General features: G+C 44.3%; 2 protein-coding genes and 2 long non-coding RNA genes across 8 annotated transcripts; 2 read left to right on the top strand and 2 right to left on the bottom strand.

The window, feature by feature from the left end:
- The first annotated feature begins 3,205 nt into the window (after window positions 1-3,205).
- LOC112896371 lies at window positions 3,206-9,019 on the top strand. Of its 4 annotated transcripts, none has more exons than XR_003229443.1 (4): window positions 3,206-4,049; window positions 7,724-7,812; window positions 8,301-8,379; window positions 8,771-9,019. It is a non-coding gene; the product is annotated as an uncharacterized LOC112896371 (long non-coding RNA). The 4 variants fall into 4 exon arrangements; XR_003229441.1 differs by having other exon boundaries at window positions 8,301-8,668; XR_003229442.1 differs by lacking the exon at window positions 8,771-9,019 and adding an exon at window positions 8,543-8,759.
- Window positions 9,020-9,898: 879 nt separating this feature from the next.
- LOC112897614 lies at window positions 9,899-15,656 on the bottom strand. Of its 2 annotated transcripts, none has more exons than XR_003229689.1 (4): window positions 15,241-15,656; window positions 12,658-13,106; window positions 11,584-11,627; window positions 9,899-11,029 (listed from the first exon to the last, which is right to left on the bottom strand). It is a non-coding gene; the product is annotated as an uncharacterized LOC112897614 (long non-coding RNA). The 2 variants fall into 2 exon arrangements; XR_003229688.1 differs by having other exon boundaries at window positions 9,899-10,212.
- A 1,288-nt stretch (window positions 15,657-16,944) lies between these two features.
- On the top strand, window positions 16,945-18,422 carry LOC112897967 (CBS domain-containing protein CBSX6-like). Its single transcript, XM_025966376.1, has 2 exons — window positions 16,945-17,275; window positions 17,442-18,422. Exons 1-2 carry the CDS (start codon window positions 16,950-16,952, stop codon window positions 18,316-18,318), a joined length of 1,203 nt encoding a protein of 400 aa, XP_025822161.1. The 5' UTR covers window positions 16,945-16,949; the 3' UTR covers window positions 18,319-18,422.
- A 219-nt stretch (window positions 18,423-18,641) lies between these two features.
- Window positions 18,642-22,272, bottom strand: LOC112896399 (proteasome subunit beta type-1-like). The gene is made up of 7 exons (XM_025964355.1): window positions 21,958-22,272; window positions 20,903-21,273; window positions 20,018-20,099; window positions 19,478-19,607; window positions 19,247-19,389; window positions 18,971-19,057; window positions 18,642-18,874 (listed from the first exon to the last, which is right to left on the bottom strand). Exons 1-7 carry the CDS (start codon window positions 22,144-22,146, stop codon window positions 18,800-18,802), a joined length of 1,077 nt encoding a protein of 358 aa, XP_025820140.1. The 5' UTR covers window positions 22,147-22,272; the 3' UTR covers window positions 18,642-18,799.
- Between the last annotated feature and the right edge of the window lie 3,666 nt (window positions 22,273-25,938).

Genomic DNA, 25,938 nt, shown 5'->3' with positions numbered 1-25,938 from the left:
CGGCCGAGGACAGAGCCGTCGGAAGTTACTTATCTTCCGACGGCCGCAGACACTATCGTCGGTAACTTCCGACGGCCGCAGACAGAGCCGTCGGAAGATAAGTAACTTCCGACGGCCTAGGGCGGGCCGTCGGAAGTTGAGCGGGCCGCCGTTACCCCCCGGCCGGGCACGCGTTTTCTCAACTCCGTTTTCTTTTCTCCATCTCCCGCTGCGCCGCCCGCCGCGCCGCCGCCCCCTAGCTCGCCCCGCCCGCCGCGCCGCCGCCCCCCCGGCCGCCCGGCCCCGCCGCGCCGCCCGGCGCCCGTCCCCGCGCCGCCCGTCCCCCGCCGCCGCCGCCCCCCCGCCGCTCCGCCCCGCCGCCCGTCCCCGCGCCGCCTGGCCCCGCCGCCGCCCGGCCCGCCGCCGCCCAGGTTAGTGCAGCACCGTCGGAAGTTAAATAAAATATTGTATTTAATATGCATATTATAGTGATTAAACACTAATCGCTTAAGTTTAGGAACTAAAGCTTTATAATTATGATATATCTAATTTAAAACTAATTATTTTAAAAATGATATGTCTAATTAAGCCACCGGGTCATACTTAAATTTATCAGATTAAATAGTTAATCAAGGTAACTATATTCTAACTTTGCAATTGTTTAACTTAAAGTATGGGTGAGGATCGACGATGGATGTACGAAGGTTGGCCTAATTTGTCAGATAAATGGATAGCTAATACGGAGGAATTTGTTAAGCGTGCTTTAGGTATGTCAAAGAATGGAAATGATGTGAGATGCCCATGTAGCCGTTGTCGTATTTGCCATTGTCAGACTAGGAAAGTTTTATCCTCACATCTGATAAAGTATGGTTTCATGCCTAACTATGAGGTGTGGGTGTATCACGGTGAAACTTTACCTCCTCAGAATGCACCAGAAGTCCCAATACCATTAGAAGTGGCGACATCACCACAAGTTCTAAGTAATGATAATGGAGAGTATGATAGAATGGATGAGATGCTTCGTGATTTAGGGGAAGATATGGAGCTCCCATCCAAGTCTGAGGATCCACCTACGTCGGAGGCTAAAATTTTTTTTTGAGCTCCTTAAAGCTTCAGAAGAGCCATTGCACGAGCACACAAAAGTGACTGTCCTTGCTTTCGTGACTCGACTCATGGCTATTAAGTCCAAATTCATATTATCTCACAATTGTTACAATATGATCTTGAATTTGATTGGTGATATACTTCCGGCAAATCACAAGATGCCTAAAGATGTCTACCAGTCAAGAAAATTGTTGTCTGGGCTTGGTATGGACTACAAAAAGATTGATATTTGTCCAAATAACTGTATGCTTTTTTGGAAAAATGATATAGATTTGAAGAAGTGTCGAAAGTGTCAAGAATCGAGGTTCGTGGAGGTTGTAAATGAAGATGGTGAAAAGGTGACTGCAGAGATAGCACAAAAGCAACTTCGCTACATGCCTCTTATGCCTCGGTTGAAGCAGTTATTTTTATCAAAGAATACTGCTAAGCACATGAGATGGCACAAAGAGAGGGTGCATGCAAACCCAGAGTTGATGGTGCACCCGTCTGATACTGATGCATGGAAAGCTTTAGATGATTTTGATCCAAATTTTGCTAGTGATGCGAGAAATGTTTGGCGACAGATGGTTTCTCACCTTTCAATATGACTGCATCATCATATTCTTGTTGGCCGATATTTGCTATTCCGTACAACGTTCCACCATATCTTTGCATGAAATATGATTATATGTTCTTGTGTCTTGTAATTCCTGGTCTGGAACATCCTGGAACACGACTTCATGTGATGATGCAACCTTTAATCGATAATCTAGATAAGTTGTGGCAAGGTGTTGAGGCATATGACTGTTATCTTTGAAACTAATCTTGTCCATTTATCTTTTATAGCCTTTTCACACCCCATCATCTAACTTAGTGGCACCGGGAGACTCACACGTTGATCCAACATCGAATTGGGCGGATCAATTCATTGGAAGTGGCGGATCAATTCAACCAGGTGATGGAGGTGGCCAAACTTAAGTGAAATATTATTGTTGTATGAATTTGTTGGATATGATACTTGTATGAAGTTTGTGAACTTTGATTATGAACCTGTGAAGTTTATGTACGTGGATATATGAATTGTGTACTTACGTGCAATTTCTGATTGTGAATTATAATTGTGGATGAAATTTGATTATATATAATGTTTGTGGTTGGTTTTGGGGTTTCAATTTGGGCTGTTAGCCTGGGAAGCTTATCTTCCGACGGTTTTTGGGCTGCCGTCGGAAGTTTGCGGGGCTTAACTTGCGACGGTCAGGGAAACCGTCGGAAGTTAAGAGACGGCCGTCAGTCGCTGTCTGCGCGGCTAACTTCCGACGGTTTTGGTGTCAAGCCGTCGGAAGTTTCAAATTTCCAACGAATTTGACCCGACGATCAAACTTCCGACCGTTTAGCCGTAACTTCCGACGGAAGTTACTAGTTTTCTTGTAGTGGGTATGTATGATTTTCATTCAGATATTCAGAGTTTCAGCCCCCCTGCAGTTACCAGACAAATTGCGCCGATGATTTGTCCGCAACGCCAAGAGATGCCGACGCGTCCCCACTAGCCGCGCGCCCGCACTTGCTTTCCTGAGGGCAAGCGGCGTCGTGCTGGCAACGATAGCAAAGCTAGCATGTGAAGGTCGCCATCGCCTGCCGCCGCACCGCACTGCAGGCGCGCGACGGCTGGCTGGGATGGCCGGACAACGCTGTGCGCCTGTGCCGGCACCACGCGACTGCCTGGCGGCGCCAAACCGGCAAGCCACCAGCACCGCCACACACATCACAAAGATATATAGCATGCATACGAATCACTTACCTATTTCTTCACGATCCAATCACCGGGGCCAAAAGGAATTGAGCGGTGGTTGGCAAGGCGGAGTACCCAGCCGTACCAGATTCGGCGTGGTAGCAGGACATGATCAGTGGACGACCTCGGCGGCGTCGACGGCGTGGAGCTTGCGAAGGAGGTCGACCGTGGTGAGGCCCCAGTAGGCGCCGTTGAGGCGGATGGGCTCCCACACCAGTCGCCAACGACTAGAAAGAGTCGACGAGAAGCGCGGTCCGCCGCGAGCTCCGTCTCATCCGCCATGCCCGCCTCGCGCTCCTGGTGCTCTCCCTTCGTCTTCCCCTGAACTCAAGTCTGAATTCAACCCAACTCCACGACGGCTGCAAAATTCCTACATCCAATCTGGACGTTTTGCAATATTTAGACTGCAAATATTCGGATAGCGATTGACTAGTCTAGCACTACGGGGTACGGCGGCAGCGCAGGAATAGGCGGAGTGGAGGAGCGCGCTCGGCAGATGATCCCGGCATCGGATCGGCGACAGCGGCGGCGTGAAGGCCGCCGACTAGGCGACGAGAGCACAGCGCGTGAAGGCCGCGGCCCGCGGGGGAAAGAGTCAAGAGAGATAGAGGCCTGACGCAACTAACGAAACGGCAGATGGGCCGGGCCGTACCACGCGCCCAGACAAAGCTCTCAGCAGCTGGCCGCTAGCCCATGAGCGTTCGGTCAATCGAAGAGACTCAAAGTAGTGGGGGCCCACAGCTGGGACCGCCGCGATTTCGAAGCTTCTCCTTCCGGGGTTTCCCCATCTCTCCTCGCTCCTGTCTCGTGCTCTCGCCCCCTCGCGGCCTCGCCCGTCCAGCGCGCTCTCCCTCCCCCCTCCCCAAACCACGCGGGAAGTCTAGCCGCCGCCGGCGAATCTTCTCCGTGCAGCGCATCCGCCTCGCCGCCCCGGCAGGTTCGTCGCGGAACCGTACGATTGGACCTTTCCTTCCGATTTCTCGTGCGATTTTGGGTGGCGAGCATAATTGGGATCGGTGGTGCTGTTGTTTTGCTCTCCAGGCTGGTGTCGAACCCTAATGGACGCACTGGTGGCAAGGCGGCCTCGCCGCAGCTCGCGCGCGTTGCGTCTCGACGGGGGCGCGCGGTGGCACCGATGCACGGCCTCGGCAACGGCGACGCCTCCGGTTCTGTGGCTTCGCCGTGACCCCTTTGCGCGGTACCTACCGGGTGTTTTTTGTTCTACTCCAACTGCAATCGTTGCGTTTTAGGGAGTTTTGGTCTAGGCTTGGATGGGTGAACGTGAACGTAGCCCTGATTGCTGCGTTCGTGCTGTTTTTGGGGGAAGTTGCGGCGTTAGGGTTTTGATATGTAAAATTGTTTGGGTGCGGATCATGTACGAATTTGATGCTTGTGCTTGTGCCATGTGACTTTGCGTTGTGCTGTTGGGCCAGTGAGCTGCTTATGGTAGTCACATTCCTTGGTATTGAGTTTTGCGCAGGGGCTTAATTTCATTTACATCGCAGGGTGTTACAGTTTGTCACCATATGACCTTGGCATGTCAAATTCGTGATTGCCGTTTTTGGTTGGTCTCCAGGAAGCATACATATTTTTACGAAGGTTATTCATCTGTTCCATTTGCATACTTCTGTATTCACAATGTTCTTTCCTTTCGTGCTTACCTGACCTTCAGTTGCTTGTTTGAAACATACCTCTATTGACTATTGTTTGTGTCCCTATATTTCCTCAGGTTCATGGTTTTATCTTGATGAATGCCTAAATGTCATTAAGTGATTAGCAAATAGCTCATAGCGTGGATAGTTGATGTTAGCTGGTACGGCGAAAAGTATCTGGTGGAGCATGTTCTTAGTCTAACGTTGGAATTGATGTCTGGTCTTGGCCGGGAAAAGGAGCCGTTAGAGCCTTAGAATATGCTCTTAGCACACATAATCTACAATGTTATTTGCTCTTTTTTGTTATTTGTTTGGTTTTCCTCTAGAACAATTGTTAATGAGAACAATACTATACTTGCTTCATTCACTTCTGAAAAGTAACAACTCGACTGAAGATTCTAAAATGGGTTACACTATTTTTTTTTGAGATTGGGTTTACACTATTTGATGTCTTGCGTCTTTTCATGATACTCATTACTGCAAGGGGTACACATGCACGTCTTGGCTAATACAATATTCTTATGTTGGTCTGTGTGTTTGGGGGCAAACTTGGTTCTGTGCTACACTAGTCAAGACTCCCATCATCCTTCTAACGAACAAGAGTGTTCTTCATATGGTGAACCTAAGTTAATAACGACCAGAATTTAGAAGTACAGAATACCCTGTGTTCTGTAACCTTAACATATTATTTTGGCCAACAGTTCCCTGCTGAATTCAATTGAACTAGGCACCTCCTTCATGGTTGCTCAGTGTTAGGTGTTGGTCACTTGGGAGGTTGGTCCTACTGAAGTTTGATTGCATACTTCTCGAACATTGTTTTATGGAACAAAGGTTTTTATTTCTGGTCATCTACTTCTCACACTTTCAGTTTGTCCACATTAAGCATTTTGTTCACACATATTCTATTATCCTCATCACTCAGTTTTAACCACTATAGTATAAAATTTATTTGTGATGAGGATGAAAGCTAACAGCTCGACTTGTTTATTGAAAGGCATGCTCTAAAGAGATATATAAAGCTAAAAGTTAAGGAGCCATCGTATCTTTTTCCCTTTTGATCTGTTCTTGCCTTGCTGACACAGCTTCATTGCAGAACTTGTAGATAATCTGATAATCTCTCCACACTGAAGTGATGTCTTAGGATTCATGCCGTCAAACCTTGTTAATTTGATGAAAGCTGTTGTCTAGCTTATGCGAATTGGATGTGTGGAAATGATACAAGTAATTTGTGGTAAAAGTACTACAATGGTATGAAACTAACATTGTCTGATTATATGATTCGTTTATTACCCCCTCCAGAATAAAAAAAATTATGTACATGGCATAGTCTCTAATATCTATCTTTGACCACCTATTTTTAATATAATATATAAATAAAATCTTGTAGATTTACGAGATTATCATAGTATTTGTTAAGAAAATTCTACGCAAATGATTTCTACGATTCCATGCTAAATATTTTAAAATCTATTGGTAGTCGAAGTATCAAAAGTTTGACCAGATCTTTTCCAAAACATCAAAGCATCTGTGACCAGAGGGAGCATAAGATTTGGTGGTCTGTGGAACATTATTGATCCTGAGAAGTTTCAGTGCCAGTACTTTTTGGAAAGTTTTGTTGTTACCACTAAGCAGGATTTATTTTTCTATTTGTTTCTTAAACTTTTCCTAATTTACTTTTGCTGTTATTCAGATTCTATTTGATTTTTGTCATTTTGGCAAGATACTGTCTGTTAGTTCTACTGTTGAAGTTGGGTTAAAACATCTAGCCCTAACCTTACGTTGGAATATTGATTTTGCCACTGAAATGAAAACAACAGTTATTTGTTAGCTGTTGAGTTATATAAGTTGAAGCCACAGAATCATTGCTCCCTTGGGCCAGAACGGTCACTTCTGTTCATTTCCTATATGTGTAGCACAACCTTTCAGTTTTCGAAGTGGCAGTGGTTGATGTGCTGCTGCTTGTTTATTTGGTTGTGAACTATCGGTTTCTTTTAGTAAGCCCTTGTTAAGAAGGGAAGAAGGGAGTCAGGAGAGGGCACTCTGGGCCTGCTGTCATTTTAATGTGAATTAGCGAGATCATGCACTTAGACCCACTTTCAGTTAGTTAGCGCATTTAGTTGATTTGGCCAGAAGACTGATGGGTTCCAAGCTGGTCAGGCCATTTGACCCAAAAGTAAAGCCAAAATAAGAGTCACAAAATAAGTAGTCTGTTTGGTGGCGAACTAGTAACAACAGAAATACAGAATCCCGTTTTGTCCTTATTCTGCTGGAGATCAGGGGAAACCGACGCAGCCTCCAAAAAATTTTAGGTGGCAATGATTTTTTTTAACTGATACCACCTTATATGCATGGAATTTTACCAGCCTATGGAGATTTAGCTTTAGACTGTTTTCTGTCATGCTTAATTCTTAACCTTGTTCAGCCTGGTCTGTAATTTAATCTCAACACTATGTCTTGTCTGCTCAGTAAGGTTAACTGCTCTTTTTGGGAAACAATATTTCACAACAGGACGGGACATTAATACTGTATTTCTAGTAGTTTTAAATTCCAGACCTCAACAATATGTTTGTGGATGTATCCTGTCTTTCTTTTCTGGTATGTCAGGGGAAAGCACACTGAATCTTTTCGTGCATTTATTGGCCTTAGTTAAGTCGACCAATGTACTAAATAGTAAGTGCATAACTAGTTTGTCCGTTTCCCCTTTCAAGATCCAACTCTAGCTGAGTATAAGGTCTCCAACAAGGCAGCATTCAATACTAAAAAGGACATGAATGCATATTGCTTTGGGTACTGTGAAGTGTTCCATAGGTAAACTCTCTTGTGTGCATACATTTGTGGCTCTTCATGGACTTGCTAGTTGATTTTTTGTGGACAATTTATGACACAGCTCAAAATCACAAGCTTGTGCGCACTGTCTTATTTTGCACCAACTCGGTCACATTAACCTATTTTACTGTGCCATCTGATAATCACAAAGATGGTGGCGTTGCAGTTGATAGAATAAGAAGCTCCCAACCATAGCAAGTTTCATTCGAGTGTTCTGGTTCTGTATGGAGGCATGTCTTCTTCTGTCCATGTTGTGCAAATAATGTTTAACACAAGTTCATTTTTGCAAGCCTTTTCGAGGATCATGTATAGTTTGTTGTGCAATCTTTTTGACACGCAAATTGGACTGTTAAGCATATTCAGAACTTTATATCAATGTAATTTTCATTTGCAGATAACTTGTCATACAAAAGATGGCCTGAAGACTAAGGATGAACTTTTGCTGATTGCAAAGGAGAATGGCAAACTTTGAAGAACTCATTGGTATATTTCCTATAACCTGATGAAAGAATTTTACTTTCCTATGTTCTTGTGTGATTCTATCGTCACAGCACACAAAGCAAGGTTAAATATCATGAATCTTGGCATATCTTTTGAGACCCGATTAGATCTTATGCAGTCTTTTTCATTGGCCACAATTACATTGATATATTGACTGACTGCCAAGTGAATCATATTTATAGCTTCTATGAGTGACATATATTCATAGCCTTTATTTCTACCAAGTAACTAGTTGACGAAGGTACAGGGTGACAGCTACATTCGTGCTCAAAAGGATTTACTATTTTGTGAACTAGGAAGTTGTAAAAGGGGCTTGTGCGTGCAACAGAATGTTCCTCCGACTTTTATATATGACCATCTGTCAATTCCAATTTTGAAGTAACTATCATCATGTAAAAATGATCGGATTATATGTCCATATGGACATAAGTTTTGGTCACGTTATTGCTCATCTTATCTTCCTATGGCAGCTAATGCTATTGGGTCGATGGCCTGGTGTGGCACCTGAAAAGACATCGAAGTGGCAAAGCATGTGCCATTAGTTACAAGGTATTTCTGTTCTTACATACTGTAGAGCCTATCAGCCTATTTTACATTAAATTTTCCGTTGTCTTTCGTGCATGTGACTGACAACACGATCCTGCTAGACTTACATTTAACATGTATGCCATTGATGTATAAATTTCTTTTAACATCCAAGTTATGAACTCAGGTAAGGGAGGATCAGGGTCAGGCCTTTTGTTTTACACAATTTGCCCCCATTCAGGTAAGGGGGGTTTGTGTTATAATTTGCGTTGCGGTAGTGTGCTCGCTTCTATTCTGACATGGTGATTTAGAGGTTCGTTTATCTGTTCAAGTACTTTGCGCTAAACACCTTTGTTTTACTTTTACCTTCAAATCATTTGGGAACATGAATTGACGTCTATGGTTCTGATGTCAGGTGAACCAGATACGTTGCTTCGTGACGATAGATTTGGTGGACGCTAATCAGCTCCGATCTCATTTTTTAAATTATTTTTTAAATTGTATATATCGGATGGATTTGGCTTGAATTGGAGAACGGAACATCAATGGCAGCGCATTGATGGCCGGCCAGTGCAGTTAGCCCGACAATTAAAGAAACTAACGGCACGATTGATGAACTCGTGAACGACAAAACTGAAAATTCAATTGGTCTACAATTATGACGTCAAGGTGGAACAGCACACATAGAGGCCACTGACTGACACGTCTAACAGTATCTTTTTAGCCCGTTCGAAGAAGCCCATAACGGCCCAATACGGAAGCCAATTGGCAACTAGCATTCGGCCCATAATGCCCAACTGGCACTCTCGGGTCCATTAGAGAATTACCTGGCCCATGTAGGCTGTAGATTCATGTGAGGCCCGTCAAAAACAGCCCATAAGGGACCCGTGCCTAGGCCCATTTATGCCTGCCGGCCCAACTACAAGTTAGTAGGCCCGTTAGAGGACCATCTTCGGGCCAATAAGAGCCCGTCACACAGCCCATATGAGGCCCAATTGCAGCCCATGAAAGCCCGCTGGCCCAACTACAAGTAAGGCCCGTCAGGATTCCATTAGTAAGCCCATATGATTCCACGTTGTGGCCCATTAAGGCCCAACAACAAGTTAGTAGGCACATATAAAGCCCAAATCCCAACGATGAGTTATTTGGCCTATTATAGGCCAAACTTCGTCTCACAGCCTAGATAAAGGCCCATATGAAGCCCAAATCTCAACTACAAGTTAGTTGACCTATTAAAGGCCCAGAGTTCGTCTCACAGTCCATACAAGACCCAAGTCTACCTACCAAGCTACAAATTACTGGGCCGTTAGAGGCCAATAATACCGTCTGTATAACGTAGCCCATATAAAGCTATTCCGTACTTTAGGTTGGCCTTTTGCGTATGTCGGGTCCCCAGAAGGCACGCGTAAACCCCCATTAGTCGGTGATGACCCAATTGAACATTCTTGGCCAACTGTACGAATAAGAAATTGTGACGATCCAGATAATCTGTTGCCCGTATGAGTCCTGCCAAATGACGGCCCACGGACCCATTGCCCTGCTGTTAAGAAGCGCCTGAACCCAACAATTAAATAACGCCCAATCCAATTATACAGTGCGATTTTACACACAGAAAAGCATGCACCGCCAAAGTGACGCCGGACACGACAGCAAAACATCAAAAGAGCCAAAAAAGTTTATGGAGAAAACCCAAGTTAACAGTTCAGGCCCAACTATTACAAACCAATTACATGACCAAAGATGGCCGAATGGAGTTTTAAGTAGTTAGCCAGACCCTAGCAGATGACCAGACCCTTTTAGTAATGCAGCATTCTATTCCAAGGCAGCAGATAACTTCCACATTTCGGAATACCCTTCCTGCAAGTATCACAGAGCAGAAATCATCATAACAGCAATCAAAAAATAACTGAGCAAATGAAAACTAAAAAAGCAACTTTGGCAACAATTTAATGCTCAATGCTGCATTTTACAAGGCAAGTGGGGCACTCCATCATGGAGTGAGGATCATTCTAACATATTTAAACAAACCATCTTGCTACGTTGAATTCACTTGCAAGTATCCACCATGATACTTTAAATTTCAGTGAACTCGTACTCTAAAAAAAGTACCACTTTCATTTAACGGCAAATGCTACAAGAGAATGTACTATCTGAAACTAAGCACTGAATTTGGAAAGCAATTTAGTAAGCACTAAATTTGGAAAGCAATTTAGTAAGCACTGAATTTGGAAAGCAATTTGGACAGAAATGAAGTGGATGCAGAATGAGGCCACAGTCATAGTAGGCTTTTATGGACCAAAGGACAGGAGAAATACCAGGCAACACAATTCTAAAACAATAACTGAAATTGCCAAAACCTAACCCATGATTTATACAATTACGATTGGATCATGAGGGCGGATCTACAGGGGGGGCTCAAGCGCCCCCCCCCCCCCCTACCTCCCCAAAATCAATAGATACCCCCCTAAGCCCCCCTCCATTTTTGGGAACAAAGAATGAAGAAGAAGAGAAGGGGAGGAAGAAGAAGAGAAGGGAGATGAGCCCCCTCTTCACTTGGCTGCTGGATTCGCCATTCATGACCCCATGGGCCTTCCAGAACCCAACACAATCCTTCCAACCAAATGAACCCTTCCCAAAAGCAGAGGCAGTCGACCATGGTATGCTCCATACCAGCCTGCAGACAAATGACAGAACTAAAATGCCCATAACATCAGAAAGAATGTTTACAAAAATGCTATCCCTATGCCAATCCAAGGTCACAGTTAACAGCAGCCTAAACAAGGATAGACTTATATTGACTATCAAGACAGTAAGGAAAACCAGGCAATTTTTGACTGGATTTTCCCAGGGCTTGGAGTGACCACTCTGAATATGAAATATTAGCATTCAGCACTCACTGTAAAAATCCAATAGCTAGTGTATAGAAATAGGACACGCGTACAACACAATCCAATTTTGAACCACAAGCAGTAACTAATCCTTTACCAGAGCAGCAGCATGCAACCGTAGGATAACACCATCCAACAAAGGTCTAAGACTATGATGATGATATTACACAATCGGTTAGAAAGCAGAAGTTAAATGACCTAAGCTTTTCCCAGCAATTGATTTAAAAAATGAACAAATAAAAGCAGAATAATCAGAAAAGTTATCTTTCTGACCTTCTGTAGAACCAGGCTGCAAACATTGAACATAGGTTTAATACGTAAAGGAAAATGAGAAACTTACCATGCGATTAATGATGAGTTCTGGTGTTAGTAATCCGACACACCCTACATCAAGGAGGACAACTTAGATACAAAATTAGGAAACGGACAGCAAGGGAAGCCATGATATGAAAACCACAATATGGAAGCGACAAAAAAGTTGAGAGGTATGGTCACATGTATATTCAAACAACTATGATCCGCATAAGATCGAATATGAAGTAAATCACCATGGGTGCATAAATTTGCACTAACCAAATCTTCTACACTATTCTAGGTGGAAGTTTAAAACTTGCTGAATTCAATTCCTCCAGAAGATCTGCTTCCTTTATCATGTGATATATTTTACAATGACAAAGCTACAGTGCCTGAATATACTAAGATAACCCTTTAGGAAACCAAAGGATCGTGATACTTACCATCAAATTCAATTATTTTTTCCAGCTCAAAGTATATCTTTTTCAATGCAAGAATCAGGGGCTAAGCTCATAATGACACTATTACAACATCCTTAACATTCTACTATCGTCTCTTTGACACATTCAGATACCAGGTTTATGCCAGGCCATGAAGTGACACTATCTTTTTGAATATTCAGATACCGGATTTATGCCAAACAAGTGACATTATCCTTTTTTAGCATATTGCTCTTGAATTATTTTTTAGCAGAAATAAATAGACAAATACCATTGCCACATTACAACCTATTAAAAGTTTACTACACTACCACTTGTTTTATGAGCTATCATAAGCATGTATTAAGCTCAAGTTCAGTAAACTGCTAGTCTATTCATTTGCTCAAATGTGCAATCTAAGATCACAGTCGGCACTTCAACTCAGAATAGAACACAGACCAGGATCCATATAAGCAAAACAGATACACGGCATGCTCCTAAAAAGTTGTACCTCAATTTAAAGATGGATTGAATTTGCAAGTGTAAAATAGAACTAATAGGATATAGAGAAATAACAAATCTTTCTTTTCTCAAAACATTTGATCCAGATCAGGGTTTATAAACCTGTATTGAACCCAAAAAAAATTCTTAATTTTCTTTTGCAGATTTGAAGCAAGGTTACAAATTTGTAGGAAGTATACCAATCATTCCACCACTCCGTGTCTTCAAAACTTGGTTTTCTCATTTGCAGTCAGCTATCCATGCTTGGGTTCCATAACATGCTTTAGGGGTGTTTGGTTCCCCAAGAGCTTATTTTAAGCCCCGTCACATCGGATGTTTGGATGCTAATTAGGAGTATTAAACGTAGACTAATGGCAAAATAAATTCCATAACCCCTAGGCTTATTCACGAGATAAATCTATTAAACCTAATTAGTACGTGATTAGCCCATGTGATGCTACAGTAAACATGTGCTAATCATGGATTAATTAAGCTTAATAGATTCATCTCGTGAATAAGCCCTAGGCTTATGCAGTTAGTTTTATAATTAGCTTATGTTTAGTTTTTCTAATTGGTATTGAAACATTCGATGTGACAGGACTTAAAATAAGCCCCAGGGAACCAAACATGTGTGAATGTGTCATGTTATCTGCAATTGGAAGGATACATTAATTGACACATGCTTATTAATTCAAATGTGACAGACAAAAGATAGACAAGTAGGGATGCATGCAAGTTCTTTTTTTTTTGGGGGGAGGGGGGGTGTTATTGGGCCGACCCAAATTTACTAAAATGAACTACATAGGCATGCCACCTAATTAATTAGCTGGCCCAAAAAAACACCATTGGGTGCACACATGCATCCCTATAGACACAGAAAAAAAATGGAAACAACAACTAAACATCATCAACCGCCAATATTATGTCCTCAACAAATCACAAGTTGAATTATTCAACAAACATGATGAAAATGCACATGATTACTCAAATTTCCAGAATGGTTCGCAGAAACATTCGTACTGCATTAGGTGCAAACTAATGCGCTGTGAGGATTAGGTCACCAGTCAATATTGATGCCCAATATAAAGAGTGAACTGAAGATTAGAGGTTGAGGGTAAACATTTCGTCATTTCTTCTTGTCCACATTTTCTACAGTTGGCTTGGGAAACTACAAACATGAAGTCAACATGCTGACTGAGATGAATGAAACTTAAGTTTAAATTGGCATATGCTTGTCTTTTTCCTTCCAAGTTCAGTGCCAGTCATGTGATTGTGATGTACAACTGCATACAGCTACACTATAGGGGTCTCATTAATAAAGTCCATGTTACTAAAGCCATAACAATACATATCACCGGTCACTGAAAAATCAAAACTTAACCATACAATTTGAAAAAGAAAATTTATCCATACTTAAAAGATGGGTGATGCTACGTCTACAAAAATTTTACTTACGAGCTACCATTGAACAACAAGAATCATGCATGATGATTTGTATTATCAATTAAAAAGTGTCACATGGGTATATTAAGTAAGGTGACTCCACGTCAGCAAGTAAGTGGAATGCAGAACTTATTTGTAGACGTAGCATTATTCTGGAACAGATAGACGTCAGATAAGGAATTACAAACTTTAGAGAAACCGCACAATATAACAGAAAATAGTACTGCAAGTTGACCAACTTACATGCCTAAAATCCCATGCATCTAGATTTGTAATTATAAGGTAGCATACACACTTTCTAATTTTGTAACAGCTACTAAAAATCAAGCCAGATTATACATGGAATGATTATATGGATAATTGGAACCTTATTCCAAGTCTGCAATGTGTAACTCAAAAGCCAAAGGGATAGACCTAAACAATTCTACAGGAAGTACTAGCAAAGCCAAAGCATGAATGCTGCAGTCTGCAGAAGGACAAATTCCTGTTCTGGTCTAGCAGTTTGGTGCAAATTAAATCTAATATATTACTAAGTGATGACAACTCAGCAAAGGCCCTTCCTTAGCTTGTCACACACCAGGAGCAAAAAGTTATATGCAAAAGGTTGATTTGGACAAAATTGAAAGGGGAAAAGAAAAACATTGACTGCTTAAAAGGTACAATCTCCCGGAAAAAAGAGTGATGCTCTCCAACAGTCCATCGTCGATAAGGATCCACATTGGACATCTAAAATATTATTATAATAATCTAAAATTTAATTAAGTGGTGGATGTATTTTTACAACAAATTACTTCTATCTATTCCATACATTCAAACAACACATTCTTGACTTAGAGGCTTAAAAAAACTAGACCTAGATATCACATTTTAGAACCATACTGTATTGTCCAATGTCTTATTTTGGCAGTGACATATTCATAAATCAAATAACATGACGAGTGGCCATTTTCAGCCTAAACGAACCTAATAAGAACACGAATGTGTAGTCCTCATGAGCGGACTATCCAACCAGAAAAGCAATCACCAATTACAACATGCAATCATCATTTGATTGTAAAACATCGTGCCTAACACCCTATCTGATGCAGCTATGGACTAATGGACCTAGGCCCCTGTCCAAAAGGTCCCCAAAACCGCCATAAGCATCCAGAACTGAATAGGCAAGGCCACCTACTACAATCAGGCAAAATCGATCGCCGAAAACACCAGCACCACATCCCAACACGATTTGCAGCCGCGCAACAGCATTCGCCTATCGAAACCCTAACTCCACACGGCCACCCAAACCTCACGAACGCAATCGTTAGGGTTTCGGGGTACGAAAACAATCCGAGACGTACCAGAATAAGAGCAACGGCGAGGTGGCCGAGCCGTCGCTAATGACGCGAGGCCGTCCTTTGATGGCGCGGGGCCGCGGTCTAGCCGCCTCACCGGCGGCGGCGGCGGAGAGGCACGTCTTCCCCGAGGCTCCACTCCCAATAGGGCTCCAGGCGAAACAGAAACAACCGTGGTCAGCCGGCCGCATCAACCAATCCAAGGATTCCACAAGGATGTGGCGAGGCGGAGCGGGGGCGAGCTCCTCCGGGATCCGGATCGCGCGGCGCCGCGCTGGGCTCCATCGCTAGCATTAGGGGTTGAGGCCGCCAGAGAAAGGGGAGGAGAGTCAGTGGCGGACCTGAGAACGATGGGGAGGCGGCGGAGCTGTGTAGGTTGCGGAGGAAGATCCGAGAAGGGCTGTTTCCGCTTACCTGAGAATCGGCTGTCTAATAAACTAGCTATTTGGTTAATCCTAATTATTTTAAATCGATTCTTTATAAGTGGTAAAATATCTGAAATAGCTCTGTAACCTAACCCGCCTGTGGATCAGCTTTTGATTCATGATCCCCACCCAGGTGTGGCGATCGACTTGTGTATAAGCACGTAAAGGATTCGCGGTGTGTTTGCTTCCTCGACGCTAAACTTTACTCCTATCACATATTTGAATACCAATTATAAGTATTAAATATAGAATAATTATAAAATCTATTGCATAAATGAAGGTTAATTTATGAGACGAATCCATTAAATCTAATTAGTTCATGATTTGATAATGTTGTGCTTTAATTAGATTTAATAGATTCATCACGTGAATTAGTCTCCATTTATACAACTAGTTTTACAATTAGCTCATATTTAGTGCCTAGTTGGCATTCAAATATCGGATGCGGACTAAAAATTAAAAATTAAAAATTAGTCGTTGCACCAAACATCCCCGTTGTGACGTTTGCTAGTCTTCAATAGCACCTGTTTTACTTCGTATAAGCACGTAAAGGATATGTCTTTGAGTTTTTAAATGTGATATTAGCTTTCTTGGCTGCAGAACTTTGCAATATATCTGCATTGCAATTTTTTGTTACCGACAACATCTCCGTTTATTCGATACCCCTCTCCCTCCATTGGACGTTCCTGCCCCACTGTCGTCCTCTGTACGCGCTGTCTTATCATTGGGCGTTCCTGCCCCTCGCCCACGCACGCTTGGGCCACCGTTCACTACTCTGATTTCAACGAACAGATTTGCAAGGCCACTGAACGAGTTCTGGGATGCGAACTGTACCTGGTACTGAAATTGGTGCCTCGACCGGGCCATCGGGTATTCGGGTAGCATGTTGACCTTGACCATGCGATGGTTGCGGCCTTGCGGGTGCAAAAGCGGATGCCGAGGCGTTGGTACACTGCCAACCGGTAGAGGTGGAGCTTTGCCACTTGCCAGAGTGCCGATGGTAAGAGACCTGTCCGAGCAGTAGACACTGTACACGGAAGATGGAAGAAATCAGGAAAGAGGAGACCGGACGTATGGGTATCGAAGGGTTCGAGGGCTCGCGGCCGTCAATGGTGATGAGGCCGGATTCATGGCTATATCGGGTTCCAGCTGGAACACGCGGACATTTTCGAAAGTGTTGTCGTCGTCAGGGACTCGAGGGCAGATTTGCTTTGGTCAAACGCGAGGCCTCACCTAATCAGAGGCCAGCGTCTCACGCCGCGGCACGCGTGGGCCCGCACCGGCAGGGGAATGGCCCACATCGTGTTCCTCCGCGCTTCCGCCGCCGATCTCACCGCCGGCAAACCACCGCTGCGGGGCGTCCCGGCCTCGGCGCCGCTCTCCGCGGCGGCGGCCGCCATCCCGGCGTCGCAGGAGGCCGACGTGGCCGTCTGGCGCGACGGCGCCTCGCCCCTGGCGCCCGCCGCGGCCACCGTGATCGGCCTGCTCAGCTCGTTCGACGTCGTCGCCTTCCTGGCCTCCCACGTGGGCGGCACGGCCGCCGCGCTGAGGACGCCCGCCGGCGACGTGGTGGCGCACGAGCCGGCGCTCGTGCGGGAGGTCGAGCCCCACACGAGGTGAAGCTTTTGTCGATTGAGCATTGTTCATTCTAACATCATAGAGGCACTTTGCATTCAGATTTCAGACACCCTTGTTTAACTGAACATCTCGTGGTAGAGCCAGGGAAATGCCATGCCAATTGCCATGTGTAATGTGATTCAGTTTTCAATTCGTACGTGCAAGGTTGATAGAAATTGTGGAGCTGATGAAGCAAGGAGCAAGGCGCGTCCTGGTGCGCAAGAACATCACGGAAGCGTGCACCGTGGACAAGAAGCCGTTCGCGCCATTCTACAAGGCCGCGCTGAAGATCACCGGGACGCCGCGGGCGGCAGCGGCTGGCAAGCAGATCGTCAACCGGTCATCGTCGTCGCCGACGACGACGTTCGGCTGCGACAGGTACTGCTGCCTGACGCGGGAGGACATCGTCCGCTTCCTCATCAACTGCCTCGGCGCGCTGGCGCCGACCCCGCTGCAGTCCATCTCCTCCCTCGGCGCCGTCAACCGCGGCTACACCCACGTGGAGGCCTCCTCGCCGGCCATCGAGGCCTCATGGATGGTCCCCGCCGAGCCCCGCGCCGTCGCCGTCGTGCAGACGAACCGCGACGGGACGCACAAGGTCCTGGCCGACGTGTCCGCGCACAGGCTGTGGCGGCGCGACTACGTGGCCGCGGCGGACGCCATGGCGAGCCTGTCGTCCCTCAACTTCGCCGCGGGAGTCGAGTCGCACGGGATGTCGGCGCCGGATGGCGACGCGGACGGCCCCGGCGGGCGGCGAAGTGGGGAGGCTGAGGCTGCTGCGCCATTGTCGAGGCTCAGCAGCAGGAGGGTTGGGTTCGAGGACAGCCTCGTCGGGCAGATGATGATGGCGAGCCACGGTGGGAACGCGGCACTGAGGTGCAGGAGCACGAGCTCGCTCGCCGCCGTCATGGCGCAGATGCTGTCGTACAGGACCACGCACATCTGGGTCACCCACGGCGAAGATGACGTCTTGGTTGGCGTCGTTGGGTACATGGAGATCTTCAATGCGGTCACTAGGGATGTTGTTGCTCCTCCAGCTTGAGCTGCCTTCAGGATTTGTTTTGGAGGCAATAGCTCCCCCAGCTTGAATGTTACTGCGTTCAGGATTTATTTTTAAGGCAATTCGATGGGGTTTCGCTTGCTTCATTTGCTGCTTTCAATCAGGTAATAGTTTTTGCAAGTTCCAACTTCTAACGATTTTCGTGTTGGTAACTAGGTGAGTGAGTGATCATATGTGCTTTGGGTCCAGAACATCATGCCCAAATGAAAGACCTTTCTCCATTTTTTTAACAGAGGAAGTTCATTTCTGCTATTCCCACGCTCAGGCAATAGAGTATTTCAGTAAGCAATTCAAAAGGCTTGAAATGGTGCCGTCTAAGTATAGTAGATAAAATGATGAATTGTAATCACTTCGTGCTAGAATCAGTGAAATGGAAATTCAAAAACATCTTTCTTTTTAGAGGAAACTCAAACACATCTGACAACAGAAACAAATGGTAGTGCCATTTCACAGGAACAATGCACTAGTCCTTCCTAAGTTCAATGTACTCTCGGTGTGTGCCGGAGCTGTTGATGACCACAATTTCCAATCTATCTCCCTGTAAAATTCATGGAACGACAATATTGGATTTAGAAATTTTGGTCAGTCATACCTAGTAATCTCAGGAAATCTAAAGTGAAGGAAAGCATCATACAGTGTATATGTCTCGTTCTGTAGCTGATGCGAAAACGTCCTTCACCAGATCAACCGCCTCAGATTCAGACAAGGGCGTCACTGCATCCTGAATGATAAACAGCATTGTGTAAAAAGTTCTGTTTAGTAAGAATGATACATTGCAACCGATACATGGTTTCTTTGCTTCTCATGAGCTTATCATTGGCTCCTATTGGGACCATTGCAAGGTTGATAAACCCCCCCCCCCCCCCCCCATAAGTGGATTAAGCGTATGAAAGATAGAAGTAGAACTCACCCTAGCTGGCAGTAGTAGAGGACTAGGAGATTTCAACTGATTGTCAAGAACAGGCATCATCAATGCTGCACCCGTTCCCTGAGCACTATAACCTGTCCTCTCATAAGACCCAACAGCATCGTATGTAAAGACACATCCTTTACCTGTCAAAAGAGAAAGAGACGCTCAGAGTTACAATCACACTGAGTGATCTATGTAAAATAGTACTCAAATGCCAAAATCATACTCTACCTTGGCTGTCCAGTCCACCCAATACATTGAATGCGTAGTATGGGAAGAATCTCTTGTAGTAGAGTGTGTTCGAAAGCAGTTGCGCCATTGCAGGGCAGCTCATCTTCTTGTTATGATTGTGCTCATAAACCTAAAAAGGCAGAAATGTGAAAGCATCAGAAGCCTATAGCGGTATGGTTCAGGATGACACAATATTTACCCACACTGTTTGCTGCCCTACTAAGTAGATATTTGGTCAAGTATAAATAGAGGCATTCTAGCTAGCTGTTAATTGCAGACCTGTTAAGTTCTTTCTTAGAAATAGTACTTTTTAGGACCAGACGTAGTGATAATCCTCTTTTTCAGAAAATCTGTACCTCATCAACCTTGGTTTTTCTATTTAACAGAAAATGGAATACTAGACCATGGGCGGCAGTAATACGTATCAGTATTGGACTATTACAATAGTAGGATTGTTGAAAGAGTGGTTAACGGAAAAACACATAATCTTAACAGAGGTCTGACAAATAGTGCAACAGCTCAACTATAAGGCACACTTACCAATTCCTTGGCAGCCAGATTCTTCTGCAAAGCTTTGATATCACCTTGGAAGCCAGATGAGGCCAAAACACATTTGTCTGCCCTGTTTGTAGGGAAGTAGAGAGAAAAATAGCAATTCAGCAACAAAATAAGATAGATTTTTCATGCTATTAAAAAATAAGAAAGGTTCACTTTGTGGAAGACAATTGACCAGAGAATATGAGGTCCGAAATAAATATTATATAATGGTTACTTGTTCAATTGACATAGTGATAGATGGTTTTGGATTAAACATCCTTTTCCATTTAATCTCATTTAGGCCTAGTCACCTAAAGCTTTCCGCAATTTGGTTAAGAAATAGATCATGCTAGCACCACCACGAAAATTTGCACATAGTCACGTAGCGTTACTCCCACAAGGCCATCAGTGAAAAGTAGTAAGCGCCACCATAGAACCCATGGCATATCACTAATCTAACTTCGGTAAACAATATACGAATATTCAAATCATTCATGTATAAATAATTGTGCGGGTAGCTTTGTCTCCAAAGTTTTGTGCCAAGTTTTACAAGTATCTTCTCAAATTCGAATTTGTGTCAGAAAATTCGAATTTGTGACCCGATTAGTAGCACTAAAGTTCAGCCTAAACTGTTTCAAATTGTCAACTAACTGAATTCTAACACCAAATTTCAGAACAGAACTACTTACTTCCAGACGTAATGAAATCATGATAGAGGCGGCGCACATCATAACTTCAAAGACACGCAACGCCTTACAGGACCAACGAAATCCAGCACGCCGTTACTACCGCATACCCTTGGAGCGGGATCTGAATTCAGAACTACCGCAAATCCAGAACGCCGCTAATAACGATACATGGGGCGGCAAGAAAGGTTCAGAAACGTACAGTTGGGCGATCTTGGAGTGGTCGCGGGACAAGATGCTGTATCCGACGGAGAGGCGGGTGTCGGCGGCGACCACGCAGTAGTCGGCGCCGGCGACGGCCACGCACGTGCCGCCGTTGTTCTCGTACGGGTCGAACCTGGCCATCGCCTGTGCTCCGAGACTCACTCGTCTCCTCCCCGCTCGGGGCGCTGTTTGTTTGCTTCGCTCTCGGGTCTGATCCCAGAAGTACTGATGCGAATTTGCGAAGCGCGGTTGGGGAAGGGGAGGGCTCGCTTTGCTTAAAGAAGGCAGCTCCGGCGCGCCGCGGGAGTCGAGTTCTTCTCCGTATCTTCTTGTGCTGCAAGAAGAGAGTCCGGCTCGGTCGATTTCTTCCTGCGGATTGTGGGCTCTGCTGGGTCAGTATGGGCCGAATTTTCGGCCTACATAGGCCGAATAGGTGAAAAGCCAAGCCCATCACAGAACAAAGTGGATGATATGGGCTGCGATTTCAGCTCATCTAATGTTCTACTGGAGTTCAGACTTCTGGCCCAAGAAACAGCCACTACAGTAGAACATAGCTATTTCAGCCATCCAATCTCCATCCAACGGCTCAACGTCATCTTCTTCCTCCGGTTATCAATCTGCGTCGTCTGGCTCTCGCCCCCGCCCCCGCCTCCGGCCCGGTCGCCACCGTCCACGGCGGCTCCGCCAGCTCTGCATCCGCCTCCCCCGCCCCTGCCGTGCACGGATTCGGTTGGAGCTAAGGGAATATCACCGAGCCCGATTGGATCCGGTGCGGAGCTGAGCCGCCCGCCTCCGCCAATATAAAGGTTCATTAAAGGTGGGGAGGTACTGCTAGATCTTAATGGCAGCCAAGTTTGGGACGAAATCGCGAGCCTTACCTTTTTATTTATTATTGGATTGGATAGTCGGAATTTACAGGCAATCAGGGCAAGGAGGCCGGAGATTAATTAGATGGCGGCCGCCGCCGGCGGGCACCGGCGGCACAGCAAGGGGAAGAAGCGCCTTCTTTTCGTGGAGGAGAAAAGGATGCTGGATGGTTCTTGCGACGCATACCTGATACCTTGTCTTCAAGATAAACCTCAAGGACAAGTTCGCATCCGCCGCCGGAGCGGAGGGGGGCGAGGAGGATTGGGCGATGCCGATGAGGAACTTCCCCCGCCCTGTCGCGCAGTTCGATACACTGCCGGGCCGACCGGAGCGCCTGGACCTCGCCGTCGTATCCGGCTCTGGCGGCACCAACATCGTCGCCGTCAGGCGTCAGCAGCGACAAAGAAGGAGACTGGGAGTTGCCGTTCGCACGCCGCGGCCTGTTCGTCCCGGACCTGGGCCTCTGCTTCGGCATCTGCCCGCGCCACCTCGGCCTCTGCGCCTTCGTCGTCCCCACCTCGGGGGCAGGGGAGCCACCGGCGGTCCGCTACGTGTGGCAGACTGGCAGGCAAGTTCAATCTCGCCGATTCTACCTAAACATAATGCATGGTTGTTTGTTTTGTTGGAGCTTTTTTTTAGAATTTATTTTAAGCACGGTCAGATCGAATGTTTTTATGAAATACTAAACATAAGCTAATTATAAAACTAATTCATAAGCCTAGAGCTTATTCACGAGATGAATCTATTAAACCTAATTAATTTATAATTAATATATATTTACCGTAACATCATATGGGCTAATCATGGACTGATTAGGTTTAATAGATCCGTCTTGCGAATAAGCCTAGAGGTTATGGAATTTATTTATTATTAGTCTATATTTAATACTTCTAATTAGCCTCAAATATCCGATATAACGAGATTAAAATAAGCCCTAGGGAACCAAACACCTCCTAAATAGCCGGCTATAGCCTTTGGGGAAAAAAATTTAGCATATTCATGTTTTAGTTTGGGAAAAAAAGTTAGGATATTCATGTTTTAGCTCTAAAAGGCTAAATCCGCTAGCTATATCCTGCTATAGCCGTTAAACTAAGGATTATTTAGCCAGCTAAACTATAAAATTGGTCTTTATTTATTGTTAGTTTATTATTGAACTTCATCATTTATAAAATTTAGTATTTCGTCAATAATATAACGAGGGAATGAAGCTCTCATGTCCTTCACAGCATGAAATTTTTTTATTTAATATTTATATATAAAAATACTCATAAATTTATTCACAGTATTCACATAACAGCTAAATATATTAGCTAGACTATAGCTATAGTCTTTCTTTGGGTGTGTTCGTTTTCTGGGGTCTAAAATTTAGAGAGGTCACATCAAATTTTTTTTTGTCATTTAGAAGTATTAAATAAAGTTTAATTATAAAACTAATTGCAGAACCCCAGTGCTAATTCGCGAGATGAATCTAATGAGGTATATTAGTCCATGATTAGCGGACGATTACTGTAGCATCACTGTGGCAAATTATGGATTAATTAGGCTCATTAAATTTGTCTCGCGAATTAGCACCCATCTGTGTAAAAAGTTTTGTAATTAGACTTTATTTAATACTTCTAAATGATAAGATTCTCTTTGATGTGATGGATCTAAAATTTAAAGGGCAGGAAACGAACACACTCTTATCCTCTACAAACACCAACCACTAAACCGACGAATCGTACCCTCGCAGAGTGCGGAGACAGGGGATTCCACGTGCTCAGCCCCGGCAGCTTGGCCTACTTGGGAGACGGCAAATTCTGCATCGCCTGGACCATCGCCGTCGAGTACGCCGGCGAAGACATGGTGCCCTCGCGGTTTGCCCTCTTTCTGATGGCCGTCCAAGTCGTCAGGCGCTCTCGTCGTCGTCAGCCAACTGCTGGCGCCGCCAGGTCCGGAGAGCTGAGGCTGCTGAAGCGTGGGGTGCGCTGCTACAAGATGTGAAGCAGTGGAGTAGACGGCTACGTGTTTCAGCCTGCCTTGGGCTGAGCTGAATTTCTCCTGATCAGCTGATGTCTGAATGTCCAGCAGAAAAATCTTCAGCGAACATGCCTGCCCGTTCGCATTGCATCGGAACTTAAGTTTCAGCGTTTAGAGCAACTCGCTTACACCACCCACATTCTGTCGGATCTCATCACACAAAAGCAGCATTGCATCCTCCAAGTGAGCGGATAAATATGGTTTCAGCAAAGGACACGGATATACTTTTAAGAGAAATCGTCCAAGTGTTCCCCAGCTTTAACCTGAACCGACCTCTCTCGCAATTTCAAGGATAAAATGATCCGTGCCTGAAGATAATTGGAGTGTCATGTGATGTACGTAGTTTGTGGCTAGTTTTTCACATGTGGTTAAAATTTTAGCTTAAAAAGGAACCATTGCTAAATGACTCTTACAACCTTGGTCTCAATTTAGCTAACTTTAAACCATGGGTTTCCCTGCCTAAAACGAGGAAACCAATAAAATACCCTGGGCTGCAAAGCTACGCTAAGGGAAAAGAAAGCTTCTTTTGAGCACAAAATGAAAGACATGATTACAGGAAGCATCAAACTCAAGGCAGAGCCGCAGAGGTGCTCAGCTTTTCTCGAGCAATTTTACTAAAGAAAAATTTACCTCTTAGAGCCTACATTCGGAGCTGGACAATTATGTATCAAACAATGAGTAATTTTGTAGGGTCATTAAAAAAAATATAGTTGATGAAAACCAGGAAGCAAGAGGAATGCAAGGTCACATGACCATACTAGGAGCGCTATGCCGCGCCCGTACAGACTATATATATATATATTTTAAACGAAGTATAGGCAATATACGTTGTGACAGTAGTAGTTATGTGCGTTTACATCGTTTCATTCTGTTTGGGCTAGTCTGCACTTACCAAATCACCAAGTGAGTTAGCCCATTTCACTATTACACATGTTAGCTTAGCTTGGCTCCTCAAAGAAATTGAGAATGGAAAGAGGAATGCGCTATTTTTACATTGCTATAGAATCCTTCAAGTTTTAGTATAAGTAGTACTGATGTGAAATAGAGACTCTAGCGACACTCTTGAATTTGGACTCCTTCTATCTCCGCTGGTCGTTGCAATCATGTGGACACTTCACCATGCACCTGCCTACGGCGCGAGCTGCAGGGTGCGGGCGCCGCCTTGCCTTCTTCGAGATGTGTCATGGTCCAAGGCCGCTGAAGGAGGATGCCCGCGAAGTTGAGTGGGATGGCAGGCTTGGAGAATGATGATCGCGCAGGAGGAAAAAGAGTTAGACTCAATGTTCGTCTAAACGGCTGTCTAAACGGTAAATGTGCTAAACAGTTGGTCACTTATCCTTTACTCTCTCCGTTTCAAATTAAAATTCGTTTTGGCTTTTATTAGATACGTAGTTTTTGCTATATATCTATATATAGTGTACATCTAGATGCATAGCAAAATATATGTATCTAGAAAAGTTAAAATAAATTGTAACTTGGGATGGAAGTAGTAGCTATTTATTCGGACTAAACGACCATTTAAACGGGTTACATGACCATTAAATGGGATAAATGGTCGATTAACTGATACATCTAGTCACTGTGCAATATTTACACGACGTGTAAGCAGACTAAACTGTCGTGTAAGTGAACGGTGCTAAATGATAAAAGAAGGTAAACTGTATTATTTATGCTCTAAACGATGTATTAGTTATTAAATGATTGATCGTAAACGGTCTAAATGGGGTAACGGAACAGAATTAAAGGTTATTGAATGGGCTACGCGACCGTTTGACACACAGTTTAGTTAAATAAATACAAATCCACTTACATTCTTATATGTGTACATATTATACATAATTATTTACCTGAATAAATATTTATATTTGATTTCATCCATGCATAAATATATATACTTAATTTTGTATATACATAAATACATAGATTTGTTAAACTACTTATTTTTGCCACCATGAACATGCATATTTGATGATATAATATGAAATAATTCAACCTGTTTAATTTTGTTTAAACCGTCTAAACACTAAATAAAAAGTTACCAACCGTTGAGCACCAGCGTTTAAGATAAATATTGACGGAAGTAAATTTGTTTGCGAGGCAAGGATGACCGTGGCCACACGTTGAGGAAGTAGAGCTGGGAACTGAATT

Source organism: Panicum hallii, chromosome 6, assembly GCF_002211085.1.
Source record: "Panicum hallii strain FIL2 chromosome 6, PHallii_v3.1, whole genome shotgun sequence".
Taxonomy (NCBI): Eukaryota; Viridiplantae; Streptophyta; class Magnoliopsida; order Poales; family Poaceae; genus Panicum; species Panicum hallii.
Note: the sequence above shows the minus strand (reverse complement) of the source record. Positions and strands in the feature narration are given on the sequence as shown.

What these genes read in the sequence shown, in the direction of transcription:
- LOC112897967 (XM_025966376.1), top strand. Translation starts at nt 16,950, where the DNA reads ATGGCCCACATCGTGTTCCTCCGCGCTTCCGCCGCCGATCTCACCGCC. An exon ending in GAGGTCGAGCCCCACACGAG is followed by an intron (nt 17,276 to 17,441) that starts GTGAAGCTTTTG and finishes CGTACGTGCAAG; the next exon opens with GTTGATAGAAATTGTGGAGC.
- LOC112896399 (XM_025964355.1), bottom strand. Translation starts at nt 22,146, where the DNA reads ATGTTGGTGCCGCCAGAGCCGGATACGACGGCGAGGTCCAGGCGCTCC. An exon ending in CACTCCAAGATCGCCCAACT is followed by an intron (nt 20,100 to 20,902) that starts GTACGTTTCTGA and finishes CCCTACAAACAG; the next exon opens with GGCAGACAAATGTGTTTTGG. An exon ending in GGGTGGACTGGACAGCCAAG is followed by an intron (nt 19,390 to 19,477) that starts GTAGAGTATGAT and finishes CTCTTTTGACAG; the next exon opens with GTAAAGGATGTGTCTTTACA.